The sequence below is a fragment of the Drosophila teissieri genome, chromosome 3R, assembly GCF_016746235.2.
Source record: "Drosophila teissieri strain GT53w chromosome 3R, Prin_Dtei_1.1, whole genome shotgun sequence".
Classification (NCBI taxonomy): domain Eukaryota; kingdom Metazoa; phylum Arthropoda; class Insecta; order Diptera; family Drosophilidae; genus Drosophila; species Drosophila teissieri.
This window is the reverse complement of record NC_053032.1, coordinates 19,562,605-19,586,001: the sequence shown is the minus strand read 5'-3', so window position 1 is coordinate 19,586,001 and position 23,397 is coordinate 19,562,605. Positions and strand designations below refer to the sequence as shown.

Here is a 23,397-nt window from a genome sequence, read left to right as displayed (position 1 = left end):
CTTGGGATGTGCGTTTGGTTTTGCAATTAGTTTCTGCCTCGGGCCAATGGCAAAAAGTTGCAATCGCTGCTTAGTCATACAAAAGCGAAAGCAACAAGGGGTGGGAAATATAAAGGAAACTGCTGAAAGGACCTGCCACACAGTCACACACACATACACTTACACACATAGACTTGCACGCAAGCTAAATTCTTTTTATTGTGTTCCATTGTCGAGTTATTGTTGCGACTTTGGCAACTGTAACAAAAGCGATTAAAACTGCCATAAAACCTGAGCCCATTAATAGCGCAATAATATTATCAGCTTATGTCCGATGCCTCATGCAACCAAATCGTTTTCCCTTCGTCGAACTAAACTTTGTCTCTTGTATTTTCATTAACATTTATTGGTTTTTTACTTAGACCTACGGACATAATAACTTGGTTGAAACACACACACACAGGCACACAATCTGCAGGTCCTTCAGCCTCCATGGGTGTGGGTGTGGGTGTGGGCGTGGCTGCCTGACTGGCACACAATATTTCGCGGTCGTATCAGCGTCATCATAAAATAACGTTAATGACGGCAACAAGGTCGTAAAATCAAAATTTCTGCTATTTCAACGCTGAAACCGCTGCGGTTGCGAGTAGCTGAAGCTGGCAGCTTAGCAACATTGTTGATATGAGACCCGCTCCCGTCCACAGATGAGATGGTGGCAATGACGAAGTGGATGAAGGCGATGGAGATGGAGACGGGGACGGAAAGAGAGACCAAAGACCCAGACCGGGGCAGACCAGAATCGAGACTTTTGCCCTTGCAAACCAGCAGGCGCCGACATGATGGCCTGGTTACAAGCCGCACAATCAAACGCACACAGGCAGGAGCAACACACTCGGTCCGCAATGTATCTGTGCTGTAACATGTGGCGTATGCGTAATACCACGAGAATTTAATTACTTTAAAGGCGCGGCTCTAGCCATTGGGCCATTGGATCGGAAAACGCAAATAAAGCCATCATCCAAACGTGCACAGATTTCTGAGATATTCTCAGATATATCCCAGAAATAAGTGGTTTTGTAGAAGCTGGCTTGTTGGTTTGGACACTCAATGCAGTTGTCTTGAGATAATTCCTACTGGCTAAAACATTTTATTTAATAAAATATATTACAGTACTTATGTTTTCAATATATACAGCGTGAAGCAAGTGTCTGCATAAATTTCTGATTGTGTTTTTTTCCACCAAGTCAAGTTTTCCCTTCTGCAAAATTGCAGCTAATGTGCTGTCCTGGCAACCAGTTGAAAGGGTCCATATATTTTCTATGTGCTGGTGGGACGTGCAGCTGTTTAAATATTCATTAGCCAGCCGGCACCGCAACTCCAGTGTGCGGCAGGTCAGGGTCGATTTGTGGGCCGCAAGTGAGAAATGATATTTGAAATTAATTTAAATCACCGAAAATGTGAGCCACCAATGAATTGGCCATTGCAGGGAGGGTGCAGTGCTTTTGGCCTGGCGATTTCAGGCGGCGCGGGGGTATCAATGGGATATCGCTTTCGAGACCCTTTGCAGCCATTGTCTGAGCCCAGGTTTATGGCTCTTGGCCAGGGTTTATGGACGAGGACGAGTGCGAGAGCATCGGCGTTCAGATTTTATCGTGGCGGGCGTTAAAAGGTCGTAAATGGCTGCTGTCTGTGGCCTAAGTAAATCAGCATAAAACCTAACTAAATGAAGACAATCAAAGTGTGGCCACGCCCCAAATTGCATATACATGATATATATAGTATATATATATATCTATATGTGGTTGTATGTGTCTCTCATTTAGACATCGGGCTACTTGAATTGAGTCACAGCATCTGGCGGGTTTGTTTGTCATGGTTTTTGTTGCTCCTCGGCTCTGTGCACTCGAAATTATGCTGTGGCCAGGACTTTGCCTTTTGGCCTCATTCCTCTCGAAATATTTGCAGGCCAAGCAGGGAAGCAGCACAAAAAAAGATAGCCAGTAGTAGCCCAACAATATGGTAAACTATATAAAAATTTGCCTAGGCCAAGGGACAAAAGGTCGGGATAGCGACATCGTTATTGTCCTCATTGTCCTGGGCCTGGTCAAGTGGCTAGCAGACGGGCCGATGACGAGGACGATATAGCCATATAGCTATAAAGCTATGACAGTGGCAGTGGCATCAGCAATAGCAGCATCAGCAGCAGAAGCAGCATCAGCAGCATGAGAAGCGAGCAAAAACAGCAACAAGGAAGATTTTACTGTCCTAATAAAAGACAAACAAAGGACTTTTTGGGGTGGCCTCCACGGAGCTCTTTCGCATCGCAATTTTCATTATTTTATTTGCCTATAAACGGAGCCATCTTTTCTGCAAGTGTATACGCCCCACACACACACACAGATCCAATTGTTTATTTGCCTACACTAGACAATTTTAAGCAAAATAAGTAATTAAAAAAGTCATAAAGTGGTCGGCTGGTGCTTCTATCTCGGCAATAGCCCAAGCTCCAAGCTCCATAAAAATCAATGCCGACAGTCTGGGGCCGCAGAGGCGGCAGCAAGTGGACGAGTAGAGGGATTGGCACTTCGGACTGGACCGAACCGAAGCGGACCGGTCATTGGGTCAGTCGCGTCGAGGTCAATTCACTTGACTTTAAACGATAAACATACTCGGCAACAACAAGGCAAACAACTTGTAAGCAATTAAGGCAACGTATTGACTTCTCCTCCCTGCCCATTTTGCGTGTGCGAATGTGCAGGATGTGGTGGCTGTTGGCCAAGAGGAGGAAAGTAGCAGAGGCATGTTGGCCGAAAGGGGATGTTCGAACAAGCCGGCTGTCGCCAACCGTCTGCCGTCGATATCCTTGTCGTCGACATGACGATATTTACTCCCTTACTCCGCACAAAGTTAACGGCAGAAATAAAATAGTATTCACCGATCAGCATACCATGCAATTCGATATCGATGCGGTAGGCAGAAAAGGTCGCTTAACTTGATTACCAAATTTACGGGGTATGCATGGCATTGAAGTCGGGTTTCTAAATTTAGAATGAAATTTGGTATCGCATTCATAAGCCAGTCAATTACCAAAATTAAGAATTTAACTTAACTTTTAGGAATTGAAAAAATAAGAATTAAATGGTCAACGACAAATAACTTCTAGCACGATTCAACTCCACACTAAAACTTAACATCCATATCCAGCTAACTTCCGATTTGAAGAGCATATCCGTTTCGGCTTTTATGATGCTTCGATTTACCCATTTAAATATTAACTGACTGTCTAGCTAGAACTGCTATATTATTGCCCCCCCTCTTCAGTTGATCCCCACTACGGTTTTATTTTGCATTTGTGGCCAGTTTTCGGGCGCCACTGGCCAATTAGGGACAAATTGTTTTGTCTTTTCTTTGTGCTGCGCATTTGTTTAAATGGATTTTTCTGCGTATTTTGATTTATTTAAAATATATTTTTTCATGTATTTCTATGGCATTGTACTCGTGTGTGTATGGGTGGGTATGAAAATAAATTTCGGTCAATGCGCTGCACAAAGTAAAGCGTTTTTATTTTGCATAAAAAGTGTTTATGCGCTGAAAATTGAGGTCGTCAGCGTTTTGGAGTACATGTGTCTGTAACTGTGATTCTGTATGTGTAATGCTGTATGTGTGATTCTGTTTGTGTGTGTGTGCACTAGTGTGTGAGGGTGAGTGGCAAGTTTTGGCTCTGGGCAGAAGTGCCACCCACTTGCCACCACCCACTTTCACTACAAGAGCCTGCTAAATGTTTGGCGACATGCTGAATGCAGGCAAAAAATGAAATTCTCCGCCTGTTTGCCGCTGTTGCTGCTTTTACGGCCGGTATTGTATTGTTGCCGTGAAGTTGAGCTGTGTTAATGAAATGCGTTTGGGTTTTTTAGCTGGCACAAAGCGCGGCTTGCTGCTTGCAACAAGCAACGTGCAACTTGTGGAGGCCGAGCGAAAACTTTCGCGACTGCCTCTCGAAAAAAGGCCGCGATTCGCAACTGTAATTAAATGCAGAGCATAACTGCTCCGAGCAGCGGCAACATTTATATACAAAGCACTAACACACAGACGAAGATGCACTATGAGAAAAAAGATAAACTTTTAAAAATGGTTTGAAAGGTAAATGACCTCTGAAGACATTGTTTTCATTTATAACGTTGTAAATTGTCAAATATGACTTTTAGCAATTACTTAAAAACTTAACTGTGCAATTCATTCATAGATGTTTACTTTTAAAAGTCATTTTTGTTTCCTTTTATATTTTTTGCAGTGCACCGACTTTTGCGCATTTACAGTACTTTCTCTGCTTTTTGTTTTCCCCAGCATTTTGACCTAAAATTTTCGCAGCCACCGCACTAATGTCAAGTATGCTGCCGGCAGAGTTTTCATTTCGCATATGCGGCAATTATGTGCCCCTTTCCACGCTCCTGTCTGTGAGTGTGTGTGCGTGCTGTGTGCAAGAGTGTGAGAGTGCGAGGATGTGTGAGGGTGTGTGCGTGTGTCTGGGAGCAGTAACAATAATTGCGGGTAATCAAGTAATGCTCATTTGCAAGGCACAACAAAGTGTATCGTCGCGATAAAGAAGACATCGTGCTGGCAGACGTGGGGTTGCGTCAAATGTGTCATGTTAATTCCAGGCGAACAGGCAGCCAAGTTAACCGCTGATTGAAGTGCGACGCCCCAGCGATAAGACAATTTCCATTCAGCGGATTTTTCCTGGAAAAACTCGAGCTCGAGTGCGTGCATATGCGTGAAAGGTGCGACTTTTAAGTACGTTACGTATACGCACAAATTGCGGCTTTATTGCGCTCAACTGTGAGCAAATTGAAAGCGGAAAAAACAAATCGAACAAAAATGTAGACAAACAAGAACCCAGTCAAATGTGAAATGAAACAAAATATTCTTAATTTATGTGTACATAGAAATACATTTTGATCCTTTTTTCCGTCCATGCTAACCTAGTAAAATTGTATAAAAAACAAAAGGCTTAAATCAGAAATCTGAAAGTTTCAACTTTAAGTTTCGATTGCGTGCGCAAGAGTCGCACTGAGGGATTAAATATCTATAATATAGACAAAAATAAGAAAGTGCACTCTACGTTTGGTACAAATTTATGTCTTTGTTTTGGCCATGACAAAATATATATTTCCCCAGAAACCATTCTAATTTATTGACCCAAAACACCATTTGCCACTGTCACATTGATACAAAAACATCCTGAGTTAAAATATTAAAGGTGTTTGCTTTCCATTATTTAAAGCTGGAGTTCGAGGACCAGAATGAGTTTTAAGTGAACTGTCCCTTTCATAAATTATGTGGCATACCTGATTTGTGGATTTCCCTATTTTTGAAGGCTGTATTTCAGGATTTCAGAAGCCACTTAGTGCTTGAGAGAAAAAACAAATAGACCAAAAAGTTGTGTAAGACAGCGAGTTTTCCCCGCTTATCTACCCCCCTGCCATCAGTATGCGGCAACTTTTCGAACCATCCTCCATACACTGGCCTTTATTTTAATTTATTTGCCATTTCGGCACACAGCCCCGTCGCCCAGATAAACACGCAGCATATAGAGAACAGCGAGGCATCAACGCTTGGCTTTTTGGCAAAAGGCTATGGGAGTTGGCTTTTTATAAAATAAAAATAAAATAACAAACTTTTGCTCTTGCTTTGTGCAAAGGGCTAAGAACAGAGAACCGAGAACCGAGAACAGAGGGAGCAACAACAGTTTAGCCGGCGTGTGTGAGCAGAGCAGGCTGTCAAAAAGTTACTTATTTTCTTTTAAAAACTTGTACGAGTCCTTCTGCTCGGCGCGCTCTGCCGCTCGATGTCCTGATTGCTCCGCCCTGTGCGATGTTTACACAGCTTTTGCTTTTGATAAGGTTAATCAAAAGTTTTTTAATCCATTCTGCATACAGGCAAACATAGACCGGCGCACACATGCCCACACACACACACACACACACATACAGACACGAGCGCGAGGGGATCATCAGTATCAGATTCGTGTGTCCTCATTATACATTAGTGCCCCGCGAAAAAGTGCAGAAGAGTGAAAGGCGAGGCAAGGCTACTTTGAGCTCGCGGCTCATTCGAACTTTCTGGCGCTGCAAAGTGAATTTCATGAATGCCAAATTATATGTATTTGTTTTCTTCAACTTGGAACAGAAACAGGAACAGGCACAGAAACAGCCCGCACTAACCAAGCGCACAGCGCTGAAAACTCCGAGATGGCTGGCTGTTTAAAAATCGCATAATTTATGTGCCAAAGTTCAGCGAAATCACTTTGGACAGCAGCAGCAGCAGCAGCAGCGTCGCCTCTGATGGCAAAAACTTTGCAATTAAGCTCCGAGAGACATTTGGCAAACGGCAAAGTGAATCGAATCGCTTCTCCGTCTCCACTGCGCCCTCCCATCAAATGTGCCACCTCACAAGCCATTCAACGTGCACCCTACCCTGCTCAGGTTGCAGTCCCTGCCGGGGCTGCTGCAACTTTTGCGATAACTTTAAATCATCTAATTATGAGTAGCAGGCATTGGACAAGCCTCTTTGCTCCGCAAACAGCAAAAGCAAAGCATAAACGGCTGGTGGAGTTCTGTAAGGGTGGTGGAGTTGGGGAACTGCCAGTGGCAGCATTTAATTTCCGCTGTCTCAGCTCAGCCTGCTCACCTCCGGAGTCCTACAAAGTCCTGCGGACCCTTCGATGGAAGCCAGGTCCCACCGACCGACCGACCGTCCGACGGACCGGCATAACTGACACTTTACTTCATTTCAGCTGACTGGAATTAATGGCTTTTGTTGGCATAGTTTTAACGCTTGAAGTTCGACTGCCGTGCTGTGTGTATAAAATTTATGTTCGAATTTATTGCAAAGTTTATTAGACAATTCCTTTATTTTTGCAAAGTAATTTTCGCCAAAGAAACCGAAGGGAAAATTTTTGTGAAATTTATGAGCTTCATAAATGACCAGGCATCGCAGGAGCACGGTGAGCACATAAGCACCAGTCCGGTCAAGTTGTGTGCTAGTGCTAGTGCTAGTGCGAGTGGGAATGGGCCCACGCGGCGTATGAGCAACGTGCCAATTGCCATGATTTCTGTGTAACAAACGGCCGGCGGAGGAATGGAATGGAATGGAATGGCACGGAGTTAAAGGACCTGACAGAGTAAGGTCGGTAACAGCTCTTCACATTACGAAATGATGTCGGCTGAATGCAAAAATGCCATAAATATGAATGAGCTGCCGTGCAGAAAGAGGAATCCTTACCGCATCCTCATCCCCATACCCATCGTGGCGCACACTGTGCGATGCCATTGCCCAACTGATGTACTTTATTTGTTACAACATATTTAACTGTAGTTTTCCGCCCACCATCTCCACCCCCCTCCCTGCCTCGTGATAACCCCCTTCATCTGTGGGCAGGCTTTTAGTTTCAGTTTTCTGCTTCTGATTTATGGCGGCGCAGGCAAAACATTTCAAAAGCCAGTCGTCGAGTCGAGGAAACTGTGTCAGGGAGCAGAGAGCACCAAGAGTGTGTGTGCGGGGTGTGTGTGCAGGGTGTGTGTGTGTGTGTGCTTGTCGGCCAGGTTGGTTGGGTGGAAGGGACAGAACTTTTGCTCATAACTTGCTGTCCATCCGCCTGCCACTTGTTGTGTGTGTCTCATCAAAAATGTATTAACGAGCTTGCATAGCAGAAGATTTTTATCTGCCGGCGTTGATTTCATTTTGAGCTTAGTCCGAGCATCCATCTCCCTCCATTTAGATTTGGCTTAGATTTGTATCGCTGGCGTTTTCAACACGTGCATGCAAAGTTATTTGTGGCAGCTGCGACTCGAGGCGCCGCCTTTCCTCGTTCGTTTTCGTTTTCAGTTTCCTTTTCATTTTTTTTTTGCCTTCCGGCGAAACTTTTAATGGCACATTATTTCGTGCTATAAATTATGAGTGAGGCCACGCCGCGTATTAACCGCCAGCAGATAAAAACTGTTAACATTTAACAAAGTCAAGTGGCGCCAATGACAAAGCCCTTTGACATTTACGCTGATGAACCAAATGGGTGGAGGTGGGGGTGGTTGGATTCCCGAAAAGGTGCACTTTCGAGACTCGTCGCCCCTTTCATTTGGCGACTAAGCAAGCGGAAACTGCTGGGGAAAAAGGGAAAAGTTTCATTTCCAGGCGTGACGCGATCTTCGCAAAAAAGTTTCCCAGCTACACACACACACACAAACATATATATAGAAAGAGCACAGGACACAGAGAACAGGAAAAACAAGGCCAAAACACAGAAATAGTGAGCACAAGTTTCAAAAGCCACTTTATCTTGCGGCTACGCTACGCCTAGAAGTGAGCTATACATTATTTTCTTCCAGTGGCTATGTGTGTGTGAGTGTGGCTCTGTCTCTGTGTGGGTGAGTTTCGGGACGGTATTTATGGGGGTGATGCGGATTTTTGAGCAAAATAAGCAACTACCCAGAGAAAAAGTTATGAGTTTCGTGTCATAAAATGCCACCGAAACGGCGGATGCGATTCCACCTGCATGGCCATTGCTTAAACGAGTGTCTGTGTGGGCGGTAGATGTTTATGCCCAAGCTCATTTCACGCTTCCGCTTCCGTTTTCTATTATATAAGACAGCGGCAGCAGCAGTCGTGGCGGAGAAAAAACAAAATCATAAATTTGTAATAAAATAAATATTCCTTTATCCGACTATATAGTCCTCGCCGCAACAGCACAAAACATAACTTCAGCTTAAGCCAAAGAAAAAACCCTGGGGACGAGGCAGCTAAAAGCGGGACGAACAATGTTTTTTGGCAACTTTGTAACTTTCTCTTTGGCGCAAAAAATTAGCTGGAATTGAATTAAAAGCGGGGGGCTAATGAAAGCGTATATTTTCGGCTTGCTAATCAAATTAAATGCAGTCAGTGCCTGATGAGCAAGCTGGGGACCAAAGGCAAATAAGGCAAATGGAAAAGGATGCGAGGATGTCACGCAGGCCAACATTAACCCCAAAACGACCAAGGGGGTTTGGCTTCAATCTCGGCAGAAGGCTGCAGGGCTGGCTTGTCATGATGCCGCCACGCATCGTGTCGCCTACAATGTGGCAACATAAAACTATTACCGCGACGACATGAACACAACTCCTAATTACCCAGGGATTTGCATTTGTCTTGCGACGTGCACAAAAGCACACACACATCTATACGCACACACACGCACACATACGCAGACATGGAGAGAGAAATATATGGAGAATGAGGATATACTGTATGTGAATTTGTGGCATGTTGGGGGCGTGGGTGTCATAAACGAATCTTATCTGCCGCGCCTTTTTCTGGGCTGCCACGCCCCCAGCCCGGCACTCGCCTGTCTCCGACATGCAATCGCTATCGTTCGCAATCTCTGGCTTTCTCTCTTTTTTTTCTCGCTTTTCTCCGCTTTAATTTAACGGCTTGTAGCGGAAACGCAGCCGCCATTTTCTTTTCACTTCATTGCCATCACTGCTGCTTTCGTCACTTCCCCTGTGCAGCCCACCCACACTGTTGCAACCCCTTGTCAAGGCCCACTCACTACTTAGCCCAAAAGTCATTAGCTTGTCTCGTTTATCTTTTAATGAGTGTAAAATTCAAGAAAAAACGACATGGCAGCGCCTGCTTAACAGCTAACCAAAAATTCCGGCACAGAGGCAAATTATCGAGCTGTTAGGACTGCTCAGCCCACTTCCCATTTCCCTTTCCCCCTCGACTTTCCACTTTATCTCTATGCAGAGTCAGGGGCCAAGTGCCTGGGTAATCTAAAGAGGCCTGCTAATAGGCAAATGCTCGTCATTAACCCAATATCCGGAACAATGTTGCCATCCATGAGCATGTGAAAATATATGAAGGGGAACGGTTCCAGGGATGGTTAGCTATGTGCATGTAACATTATTGAAATCCTTATCTGTTAGACACTATAAAAATTGTAAATAGGAAAGCCTTAAGCTGTAGATACTAGCAATCACAGAGATTTCAGGGAAAGGGGACAAACAGAAGCCAATAGAAGGATATGCATGCTGTGGAATACAAAACCCCAAATTTCCAAGCAAAACTATCAGTCTTTGTGACACCATAATCCGATTGAATAGTTCAAGACAAAAAAATAATTAGATTTTATTTCCCCACCAAGCAGTGTAAGTATTTTTCGCCCTACCGCACTGGCCATAGTTTACTTAGTTTTGCGCTGGTTTATGTGCAAGCGTAATCTTTTTTCTCTACCTCCGGGAATGCTGAAGTCCATGTTGCTTAAAGATTATGGTCCGCTCTTCGGTTTCCATCCAACTTCCGTCATTTGTTTGGGCGCTCTTTAATGTTTTTCCCCAGATCCCGCTAGTTTACTATCGCCGCCTTGGACTGGAGTTGCTGATGCTGCTCCTAATCTCCAGTTTCTACTTAGCATTAAGAAGCTTGCCTTTAACCAACACTTGCACACAAATCAAGTATACGCACTGGGGTCCGGCGACTGGCCAGCAATGTTTTAGTCACTCCCCGGCGGAGGGAGCCATTTCCCAGACCGCCTCTTCCTGTTTATTCTTAAGCTGCCACTTAATCCAGCCACTTCATCCGCTCCACACCCATCACCCAAGCCCGCTCCCGTGCCCGTTCCCATGCCATCCCCACTCCCGTGGATAAACAGCCACGCCCCCTTTTGGGGGATTCGACCACCGGGAGCCGGGAGCGTGTGTTTGCGTGCTCACCAGGCGGCGGATTGCCGGCATACTACGGCAAACGGTTACGGATTTTTTTGTTGCTCCGGGTTTACTTTTTTTTTTGTCGCTCTGCCGTTTGGCCCCTAATTAAATATTAAACGCGCCTAATTGCGCATTTCATAACTCAGGCAACGGCAGGTAATTAATTATTTACGTTTAACTAAATTGAGCAGCACCAGCCACGGCGCTTCACGCACAAACTTTCGGCGCTCCAGGCCCCCGACAAACAAATATGCTACAAATGGCTGGGTAAAAAAAAAAAAAAGAAATGGGAAGCCTTGTATGGATTTAACCCAGGCATGGTAAATTAACATGTCTACGGCAGGCGAAATTGGCAGGAGAATCGTTAGCGCCTTTAAGAATTAGACCCACAAACCGTTGACTTCACATGCGTGACTTTGATGTTGAAACCGAAAACTCGGCGATGCCGCAGGGCATTTAATTATGCAAAACTCTGAAGGAAGTCTGAAGGAAGAAGGAAGCTAGAGTAGTGCTGCTGGTCGTGCATAAAATGAGCAACTGGCATGATTAGCTCTGTCATCCCCGAAAACCCAAAAAACAATCCGAGGCATCGAAATTAAAACCGAGAAATCACAGAGCTGCCCGTCCATTGTTCGGCCACAATTTGCACAACTTTTGGCAGCCAGTGGTTAGGAAACTTTTACATTGAGTATACACACAGAAGATGGGGGCTGCTGCGATGTTCCATGGGTTGCAACTTGCTCCACAAACTATTTTCATAAATAGTCGGCGACCAGCGCCAAATGCAAACAGAGTCCGTCGTCTGGTCTCCGTCCATCCGCCCATCCGTCTGGCCGCCCATGCCACGCCCTTTGGAGGACAGCCGCCCTCGAAATCACATCGCCGCCTTCTGGCCAAACTCCTGACAGCCACCGGACAGGCGGCGTGAATCCTTTAAGTTTCTTTTGTTCGGAATGTACTAATGCCGGTTTTTCACTGTGTGATTTATCGGTTTCGGGGTTCACAGTTCGAGTTTCAAATGCATTTTCCATGTTACCCGGCTCTGGGTTGAATCTGGGTGGGAATCTATCTGGGCTCCTCTGTCAGGCGATGGGACTCCCAGAATCCCAGACTCCCAGTTACAACAAACTTCAAATGGCTTTCGGTTACCTCTCATTTGGGTGCTCTGCGTGGGTGGGCAAACTATTTGGCCTTAAAATTGTCAACTCATCTCAACGAGTGGCTTTTGCCGGCAATAATAACTGAATGATAAAGTTTTCGTGTGAGAATGGGCGGACACAATTTCAGCAACTCAAATACATTCCATAGCATCAGCTTAAGTGAATGGCAATAGCTTTTAACGGCTAAGAGTTTGACTGCGGGCCTGGTACATTTATATTATATTGGAAATTAAATTAAAGCCCAGAGATTAAATGATAAACATATACGAGCATGTTATGCCTTCAGCATATTAGTCTAACTAACAGCTCCATTTGTGTTAAACGCAATAATTCGAATTTGTTAGTGCGAAATGCTCATAAAGAGATTAATCGAAACCACTTGCGTAAATAAAGTGTGAATATGCGAATACAAGAAAGTTAATTAATTTACCTGTTTAATTTATATTTTCTGGTTTCATTTCTATAATAATGCTTAACGATATGCTATTCTATGGCAAAATACCTGTTTCTATATCTATAACCTAGTGCCAAATACTAATTAAGAGGCTATTCGAAAGCAGTTAGGCGATTAAATTGCACATTTACCGGGCAGATCTAATCAGATTTCGGTTGCCACCTCACGCCTGAGTGGATGAGCCTACAATCGCACACGGCGTCAAAGCGATGGGCAGTGGCTAATTAGGGCTCTGGACCTCAGGATGCCCCAGTCACAGTCACAGTGACAACCGCAATCGGCGTTTTGATTAAATATTGACCCGAAACAACGGACTGCCATGACCACGTCTTCGGCGGCCGGCTATCGCAGTTGCCTGCAAATAATTACGGCTAAATTCATTAGTGAGTCATGCATAATTAAGGGAAACAGAAGGCGGTGGACGGTGGGCAGGAGGGCGGGAGGCGTGTCAACTCAACGCTGGGCAAGAGAGCAAGTCTTTGAGTGGAATATGCATAAGTGGCGGAGGAAGTAGGAAGTAGGAAGACCGTTTGATCAGGCTTGGCAAAAAACAAAAAAAAAAAAGAAAAGGGGGGAAAGAAATCAATGTCCTTGCAGGAAGTGCCTTGGCAATTTGCAATCCTTTGTGCCATTACACAAAGCTTCCGCCGCCTGTATCCTGGCAAATGGTCGTGCTCCCGGCTCCTTCGATCCTAGTTGGGTTTCAGCCTGCAGCCAAACGCTGCTGCAATCAAAGCGTGCCCCTAGTGTTGCTAACCAGCAGGAGCAGCAGCAGCAGCAGGAGCAGCAGCCGCATTAATCCTTCATTGGCAATCAGGAACCTGTGATGAACTCGCCTTGCCCCGCCGAAGAGCGGAAGTTGTAAAAACGCCAACGCCGCACAAAAGCAAACATTGAAGGGTATTTTCGGGGGCCAATGGCTGGCGGCTTCCCTTTTTTTTTTTTAGAAGCAAACCAAAGAAGATGGGGGCTAACCAGTGGCACGGAACCGATTATAGTATTCCGTATTTGGGTCCTGGATTCTGGATTCAGATCCGACCCCGTGGGGCATTCGTCAAACGACGCATCAAGCGAGGCAATTGTTTCGCCAAGTTTCTTTCTCGCTTTGGCATTGTTCATTATGTACTTTCTGTTGCCTTCAGTTCTTTTATTTTGGTTTCGTTTCGTCTCGTTTCGATTCGTTTGTCCTTGGTCCTTGGAGCAGAGCGAAGGGGCCTGCTTTCCGGCGAGGAGAATGTGGCATAAACACTGATTGATTGATTAGAGGCTAGAGCCGTACGAGAGGCGGAAGGAGGAGGAGCACAAGTGCTCCAGTCGCCTCGCACGGGGCACTAAACCTAATGAGAAGCCCTCGAGCAAGTGTCGCATCAATCAAGGACGCATTTAATGCGTTATAAGTGTGTGCGTATGATAGCAACGATTTCTCTTGATTTGCGATTATTGTTTTGGGTGTATATGCTCCGTCTGACAGCCGGCGATTAGCAAAGTGGATCAGCGAAATGAATGAGCTTCAAGACCGGCACAGCTGACTGAATCCTTTAAGTGCTTCTGCTCTTAAAGCCGTACCAGTTTTCCTGCTTACCCAGTTGTGTCGCTACAACAATGACAATTTTCAGCAGCTCAAGTGTCGGCGATTGGCATCATGGCTACGAAATCGATGCCAAACTGGATAGCCAACAGGGCTTACCTGCTGCTGGCTCAGCATACTGGCCTGTCATGCCTTCCGCATTAGAAACCGGTCAGCAACTGCTCTCCAGTAACTACTTATTGTCTACACTTAAAAAAGCCAGAAAACCAAACAAGAATTGCAACAAAGAGATACAAGAGGTGGATAAATGGTTATATATTAGAGAGAAGTGTAACTTCTAATTGAAGTGTATCTGTTGTTTGCCATACACCAATCCATTGCGTTCGGCGAACTATTTCATGTCATTCCGGAAAATCATATCAATTGGCTCGGCCACTGGTTTTGATGGGTTTGCTGAGGTGTCCACCCCTCCGATTCGATTTGATTTCAACTCCAACTATATAACAGTAGCTATCCCCGCGTACAGATACTTTTGCCCCCATCCAACGGATTTCGATTTTCGCAGACCCCTGGCAAAGTGCTCATTATCAGCTGAAATGTTGTCAATTACGGATTTTCGTTTGCTTTGTTTTGATTTGACTTTCAATTGAATTTCTCCTCGGAATTTGAATATCCGGCATTGTCCTTTGTCCTCGCCATCGTAGCCATCGTCGTCATCGTTACGAGCGGTTGGCTCCCCAAGAATCCAAATCCGACGGAACCGTTCCCCAACCGCCATTGCCGACGTTGCCATTAGGTTAAGCGTCCTTTTCAGAGCTGACTGCTTATGATGAGCTGGGCTCTGCTATTGGCAAACTGCAAACTTTGTACATAAAAAATTAATTTGATTATTTCTCCCCGGCGCTTAGATTTGCGTTAATGACGCCATAATCAACTGTTTTATGGCACTTTAAAAAAGTTAATCCGACACATATACGCTGCACTGGACATTTTATTCAGCTGAAGCTGTAACTTTTTTAATTACACACGTTTTCATGTCTGGGGTGAAATTTTGTTGCCTCTCGAAAAGCGCCGAAAAATAATTTGTTAATTTACTCTGTTTATAATTATGATCTTCGGAGCTCAGTGCTCAGCTTTCAGCTTTTCAGGGCACGCACACATACATTAAATCAAATATTTCAATCTTATTTAAGTCTGCGAAGCACAAAAGGCTTTTGGGTTGGGCCTGAAATTTACTATGCGGAGAAATTTCAATTAAAATCATAATGAAATATTTGGAAATTCGTTTTTATCAAATTTGAGCCGGACTACAAATTTTGTGAATTCCTAATGCTAGAGCACACAAAGACAATGGTTGGATGAAATACAAAAGGGGCTGAGGAACATCAGAGGATATCATCAGGACCACAGACAGCCAACCGCAAAATAATTTCCCTTAGTGCCCCAAAAACAGAAAGGCTATTAGTCAGCAGAGAAGGCCTGCTGCTTGGGGCCAGGCCATTCAAACAATAACACCGAAACATTAAAGTTCAAAATGATGACCCGAACATAATCGACTTGCCTACAATAATATTTAAATTTAATTTAAATGCTCACATGAGGGCATTTAACGGAGTCGATCCAGCAAACCAACCCGCAAGCAAACAAATCGATGAGGATGTGTCTCAATCTGCCGGACAATTTGCAAAACGATATGCTTGAAATGGTCGAAGGGAAAGGTCGTTGGGCATGCAAAATGCAAAGGCAACACTTCGTCCTTCGTCCTTGGTCCTTGCTCCGGAGTCCTTCATCCAGTGGGTGGCCGTGTAGGTTAATGCGATTGTTGTTTCTGAGGCAGAGGGACGACGAACGACGATAACTTTGAGTCGCCTGCTTAAGAGCACAAAATGATTGGAGTGCCAGAGGTCCCCCGTCCAGACTAATGGCATTTTACTGCTCCATTTCTGGGTTTTGTCTCTGGTTCTGGTTTCCTGTGTTTATTTCGAGGGATTGCCATTCAAAATTGGAGCCAAAACGCTCTGCGCACTCGACCTCAAGACGATGCAGCAAATGACATATAAGCCCCAACCCAGGCTTATGTGCTTAGAGCGCCTTGAATTAATGCGTTGATATGATGATATCATTATCAAAATATCCTGCTTCGTATCGTAGTATCTCCGCTTTTGTATCTGTATCTGTAGCTGTATCTGTATGTGCAGTGTTTGCTTGGGGGCCATTTGTAACTTTTGACCATTAGCTTCTGTTTTTGCGGCCAAATGGAAGCCAAACAATTGGTCTTGCTGATTTTGCGGTCTAATTGATACACGACGCAGACGTCTTGTCCTGTCAGCCAAGTTACAAATGCAACCAGCAACTGACAATTGTTTTCAATGTTTTGGTCACTAGTAGCCACCCTGTTCTCGAGAACCCTCCCCCTTTAGAACTGTCCACCGTTCACATATCCAATCTATTTCAGTTGTCAGAGACGCACCGTCTCCGTCCCGTGTATGCCAAATAAAGCCCCCAGCTGTCAATCAGTGGGTGTTCTGATGCATCTGTCTGCTCTGGTCCGGTCTGGTCTGGTCTGGACTGGTCTAGTCTGGGCGAACGCTGCGTATGCTTAATGCCATTTGGCTCACACACATTTGGCTCACGCACTCACACACAGAGAGCATCGCCTGTTGTGTGCTGTTTAGTTAAAGGTTTCTGTCTTGTTGCCAACTTTTTAAGCACGTCGAGCTGTTGAAACTTACGGACGCGTGTCATTGAAAGCCTTAGAAAGTTCTCAAACGGGAGAAGAGGAGACGGGGGACACATCTAGGACATAGTACCTCGTCGCTACTACAGAGTACAGAGTACAGAGCACGGAGCTATAGACAGAAACAAAGAGCACTGAGAGAGCGGATAAATAGACTGAAGATGGGGCTGGATGGAAGAGCAACATTTCAATTTGCTGCTACTGCTGAAACTTTGACAAGTAGCCAGCCAGTTATCAATAAGCCTGAAAGCATCATCTCAAATATGATTATATGGTGCTTCAAACTTTTTCTCATGCACTGCAACTCTCTCTCTTTGCAGCAGCAACAGGAGCAGGAGCAGCAGCAGCAGGAGCAGCAGCAGATATTGCGACTGTAGCGGCAACAAATAGACATGGCCAGCCAAAGGATACGGAGCCGGCCAGAAGAAGGACGAAAAGGACGAAGAATGAGCAGCGCCTGCCGACCGGGAGCCTTGCATACGGCATTCAATATGCTGGCGTTGAGCTGGATTATAATCTCAGAGTTATTGCTCAGTGGTAAGTGTTCAAAAGACCCACATATAAATGGCATATTGCAGGGCTTCCCATTCCCCTTCCCCTTCCCCATCCCCTTCCACATCCGTTTCCGAATCCGAATCCGTATCCCCTACCACTTCAGCCAGTGTGTCATGTTAAACAAGCTGAATTTATTATGCCAACTGCGTGTTGCGGGGCGTGGTTAAAATTGATTATTTAATCTACCAAATAACTGTTTATACACATATATTATGCACTGGACCACCCATTTATCCAGCCATTTGACCAGGCGAAAAACCAACTCTTCCGCCGAACGGCGGTGAAGTAGTCAATTTATTAAATGGTCCGGGAATGGGCGAGCATTGGCCTTTGATTAATATTGGTTTGTTCAATTAAAGTTGCCATAATTTGGCCAACCACATGCCTGTCACTTCACTTGTTTCCGTCGCCAACCCGCCGATCCCACAAATCGATGAAAACCTTTCGTATGAAATGTGTGTGAACCGTTGCGAGGACAGGTCATTTATTGAGCACTACCCTTCGAGATCGAAACTACGTATTTATCATGGTCTTTTATGAGGCAGAATAAGAAGAAGGCCATGCATATTAAAATATTTCAATATATTTCCATTCGCCCCGAACCGGCACTTAATCAAGTGCTCGGTTTGATTAACAAATAGGGCTGCCCGCGGTCAGCAAATATTCATTTAAGACCGAAATTTATTCTCATTTAGCACTACAAAAGATACAGTTGAATTTATCTTTATTCATTTGGTTACTTTACAATTAAAAGTATATAGATATGAATTACGTATGTAAGTGTGTATAACAACATAAGGGCTTCAGTAAAACCCAGAAAAATTAATTAATGCACCGCACACTTGTAATTAAACAACTTGCAAAGTAAAATCAATAAGGATCATTGAAACTGCATATAATTTGCGATGCCTGCAGAGATCAAAGTTTCGTGCAAGTTTGTAAAAATACATAAAAATACATTTATTAAAACTGTTTGCATGTGAATGATATTTCTTTAATGTCATATCTTTAAATGTACGATGTCAACATGGACAATTAAAGGAGCATTTAAACTCATTATACCTTTAAAAAATTATTTAACTTTAATTGCATATCTCGATGGCAAATATAACACTTTCTGCTCTTCGCGTAAATTAATTTAACGCTTTGTGCTTATGCAATAATCATATTGGCACATCTCTTTACTGGAATTTATTTAAATTTTCAATTGATTCGAATGAGCCACGTTTAATGTGGATAATTGCGGTAACTCGCGTTCAATTGCGCTATTCAGCCGTTTCAAATGAAAGTGGAAAATCGAAATCGAAGCGAAATGGAATAAAATAAATAAATTTCATTTAATGCAAGTCAAATTTGGGCCGTACACTCGACTTTGTCATAAATTAACATGCAAGTGGAGTTCCCAGTAGTTCAGGCCTGATCCCTTTCCTTTGCCGCCTGGTTGGGTAATTGGGTTTTATTTTTCGATATTTATTTCGTTTTTTATGCCAACTGTAGGCCGCCTTCCCCCACTCTCCGTTGGTCCCGCATAATCGAATTCGTATGGTTGCGTATACGACATGTGGGACAAGTCATTCGGGAGATTCGACGGTTAAACGACTTTTGGGACTGCCTTTAATATTAATGCCACCGCACTCTTTCAGCTCACTGCCTAAAGGACCTGAAGATATTTGTGCCGGAGGCCGTACTAATGGGAAATGCAGCGACATTGTCTTGTCAATACGATTTGGAGCAGGTAAGCGACACTTCCTCCAGTTGTAAGTTGGCAGGAGCGTTGGAACAGCAGCCAAGTCAACAATACGAAGGATATTGTCGTCGGCGGCATGCTTAATTATTATAATTACTTGCACTTTGTCTTGCCGTCGACGCCGTCGCTCTGGCAGTCTGTCTCCTTCGCTGCTGTCTCCTGATCCCCCCGTCGCCTATTGTCCTGGCTGCACCTTCCGCTCGGCTCCTCCACACTATTCACCACTCAGGCTTTTCATTAACGCATTTTCCTTCCGTTCCTCCGCAGGCGGCGCTGTACGCGGTACGCTGGTACTTCGGACAGGAGGAGTTCTACCGCTACGTTCCCCGCGAGGCCAAGCCCACATTTGTCTTCGCCGTCGCCGGCATTAATGTTGATGTAAGTTAAATTAAGCTGAAGATGCCACAATGGGCACAAGCTGCTCGTACTTTGCTCTATTAAGTGTAATACTCCTTGGAACTCGAGGTATTGCAGTGGTATCAGAAATAATGTTTAATTTTTATGAAAAAACTAAAAAAATCTAGACTACTCTGAGGCGAATTCCTTTAAGAAGTTATCTTATAACTTCAAATGAAAATAGAGAAAAATTGCATATTTGAAAAGTCAGTACTCGGTATCTGTTAGTTTGGCATTCTGATCATGGTTTTTGCTCGCCCATTGTCGGCTTAATGGACAAATCACTGGAGCAGCAGGCCATGTGTTTCGTTCGGGCCGAGTTTGCATTCCAACAAATGCAAAATGGGAAAGCATTCAAATGTTGTGCAAATATTTAAATGCGGACAATGCCGGGGGCAGTCGCAGTCGCAGTTGCCGCTAGCATCTTGCCGCCTGTGTGTCCCTCTTTCGGTGTCACCCATTTCATTTCTATTGCTGTGCAATATTTGTTCACTTTTATTTACAATATTCGGTGGTGTTTTGCATTTACAAGTGGGCATGTGTGTGTGCGTCTGTATGTTGTCTGTGTATGAAATATTCCGCTCTACAATTCGTAAAAGTGCCACGACACACACTCACACACATGCAGCGCGCTGAAATATTGCGAAAAGTGCAAAATAGTTTATGGCGCGGCTGCTGGCAAACAAAACCAACAAATAAACAAACAAGTTCTGCACTTGCAGCAACAAGAAGCGGACAGGAGAGCCCACCTAGTGGGGAAAAATGCTCGGCACTCGCTTTTCCATGCTGCACTCATTAATAAAAACAACAGCCGCAAAGTAAGCGATAAATTACTCGACCAGAGTCCAGTGTGAAAAGTGGCGAAATTCCTTCGACGCTATTTAAAAATCACCGTTCATCTTCAGGCTTTCCAAATTAATGGGAAAAGCTGTGGAGTTTCTGTTTTAGGTCTCTACACATATACAAACTGTATACAGAAGTTTCTTGCCAGAGAAAAGGATTTACCAAACTAGCGGCTACTAAGCATTCAAAGTTTAATAGAACAAGTATCTTAATAAGCGCCTTAAATACAGCTGAGTAATCTTAATCATAAAAATTGCATTAACCATTTACGTGCTGTTGTACAATGTACAGGATAATATTCCACTGATTTAAGAACCCAAGAACATCTGCTGTGTGCCGATCAAGTGCGCGTATTCAAATATTCGATTTCCGAGGGTGGTGCCAAACGAATCGATTGTCGTATAATCATAAATAAATAAATTTGAATTTGCCATGAAAAATTTGTATGAACGAAATATAAATTGAAAACTCATTCGTCCGCACATAAAACTGCAAACTCATTTACAAACACTTCGGGCCACATTTTTCAAATGCGCCAAAAAGGGGGAACGTTAAATAATCATAAATAATGGCATAAAGCAAGGGTGCAATGATGGAGTAATGTTTGTTTTGTGTAAGCGAAACAAAGCAATCGACGAGGGATGGCGCAGGCTGCTCCATAGAAATAATTTGCCCCCGACTTCCGTTTCCGGTCTGTCTCTCTGTCTGTCTGTCTGGCTGGCTGCTGCTCGCTCTGCTTAATATCCATTGGTCTTTTTGGCCATCTCCACTGTATCGATAATGGCGTGCTGACCACATCAATCAGCGCGGACTTGATTAATTTGCTTTGATTGTGTCTTTAATTTGCACTCCCAGTCTCCCCAATGCATTGGCGGAGACAAAAAAGGGAGGAATGAAAGAGAATCATGCGAAAGAAAACCCAAATAAAATACAATAAAATACAGCAAAAAAATACAGCGGTCCCTGCTCAGATGTTAATTTGCCACTAATTAGCATTCAAAGGCATTTTTGCACTAATTAAATATTTCGATTGCAGCGTTCGAGGTCCTTGGCGCACTGTGGGCGTGGCTGTGGGCAGTGAGCAGTGGGCGGGGCGACAAGCAATGCGTGTTAATTATTTCCCGATTCCATCTCCCCCCCCCCACCAATCTTCATTTGGCCTTACATCGCCAGCGAATTGGAAACTATTCAATAAAAACGAGCACGCTCACAAACAAACCAATGCATTGCAATCCATTGAGGTTAATGCGAAATTTTTCGTAGCCTACTTATGTGCGCGCTCCAGATGCATCTGGATGCAAACTCATTTTAATTTGAGCAAATTTTCACTTCGCTCCCGAGCAAAACGGCTTGAGACGCAATCAGCCGTTAACCGCTAAAGGTGAAAAGCGTAAGAAAAGATGGCAAATCCGAGTGGAGTGAAGCTCGGGGGGGGGTGGGGTTCCTGTGGTCGATTGCATAATGCAAATGATTTAGCCATCGTGCTCGCTGTGCAATTAAGTTTGAAGGTTGGCCATAGTTTTTAGCCCCCACCCCACTGACCCCGCTGACCCCGCTGACCCCGCTGCTGATGATGATGAGGCCATGTTAAAAGGTGGCTTTTGAAAAGTGCAAAAGTGCAAAAACTAAACTGCAAAAAAAAAAAGAAAAGGAGAAGGTGAAAAAAATACCCTGCACCCCAAGGCAGCAGCAACAAATCGAAATGAGGCGCCGGCAGCTGTGTTTTCCAACTTAAATTGATAGTTGCCGGCACTAACGAAGGCAAAAGTCAAAGGCCACACCACAAATGGAAATGGAATTTTTAAGTTATGCCAAGGCAACTGGGCCAAATGAAGAGGGGACTGGCTAGTGGATGCTGGATGGTGGATGCTGGATGGTGATAGTGAGCCAGCTACGAAATTGTGGCAAGTGCCTTAATTGAGATTAAAACATTATAACTTGACTGGTTTTACTTTTGCTAAATCATTTCAAACAGCTAAACACGCTTAATGAGAAAAGTTACGCTCGTGCCAAGTTGGCGGCCATTATGCATATGCATACATGTCTGTGCGAGCATGTGAATGTGAAGGAGCGTGTGTCTGGGTGTGTGTGTGTGGGTGTGGGGGCGTGTCGTAGGTGTGGTGTGGGCGTGGCGCATAAAGCATCGAGCACTCGAAAGGCAGCTGCAGCTGCCGCTGCTGATGACGCTGCCGCTGACATCCAAAGGCACTTGTGGGCGCACTGGGCGCCGCAGGAGATGGGGGCGTGGCCGACCAAAGTGCACTCGTGTCGTCCACTTGAGCGTTATTGGAATGTAAATGTATGCATATTAAGGCGGTGGGCAGGAAGTCAACGCCAAGTCGCGTCGTCAAAACTTCAAAAGTCATTCAGCAAGGCAAAGCAACAGCCACGCCTACCCCGCCCCCATGCATAACACTGGCAGAAATTATCGTGGGGCTCTGAAGTTCGATAATTGGTTTCTGATTTGGGACAGCTCGCTCGAACTTGGTTATGTATTTTTAAGGGAAATTGATTTCGGGACATTTTCAAATAATAATTTTCTTTAGATCCTAGTCCTAGATTTTTCTCGGTGCAGTACTTTACACATGTCAACGGGGACAACAGGAAAAAAAGTAAATATGTATATAGAAATGAAAAATGAAAAAAGGGGGGAAATAAACAGGAAAGCCATCATGTTAAATGTAATTAAATTTGTAATTTAGAGACACCGCTCGCTTCGCTGGCAATCTTCAATTAAAAACACAATTACCAGGCCGCCATCTCAGCGGGTTGAGGGTCATCCGTTGAGGGGGAGGAGGAATCCTGTGCGGGGCGGGACAGGAATAGGATATGCCAAGTGCTCTAAAGTTTTGCGGCTTATTCATTGTCCGCCACAACAATAAAATCACCAGCCAGCCTCTGTCCCTGTTCCTTTCTCTCTAGCTGTCTCTCTCTCTCTTTCTCTGCCATTGGCTGGTGGACACACTTTTCCTCGGCAGTCGCCCGCTTTTCCAGCCGCGGAGAGCACAGAAATTTGCGCCCCGAAAACTTTTTGCACACTGTCAACACGGAAGGAATTATTCCGCATTAAGTTTGCGGTAATGGCAGCGTCAGTCGTACTCCAACACACACACACACACACACACACTGAGTCGAAAGCAGTGTCCTTTTGGCTTTTGCCTGAGTGTCCTGGCTGCTGGTGGGTTTGCTTTTAACATTGTTAATAACCCGACACGCCTCGCATTTATGCACAGCAATGTGCGCTTAAAATTAATGCACTTGCCTC

At 44.5% G+C, this 23,397-nt stretch overlaps 1 protein-coding gene across 1 annotated transcript in view; it reads left to right on the top strand.

The window, feature by feature from the left end:
* The window catches only part of LOC122620970, a 32,724-nt gene that overhangs the window by 2,799 nt on the left and 6,528 nt on the right, over nt 1-23,397 (top strand). Inside the window, exons 2-4 of the mRNA XM_043798671.1 lie at nt 16,912-17,128; nt 18,790-18,881; nt 19,161-19,271. Of these exons, the coding sequence (XP_043654606.1) occupies nt 16,984-17,128; nt 18,790-18,881; nt 19,161-19,271 (348 nt within the window). The 5' untranslated portion in view covers nt 16,912-16,983. The remainder of the gene's footprint in view (nt 1-16,911; nt 17,129-18,789; nt 18,882-19,160; nt 19,272-23,397) is intronic.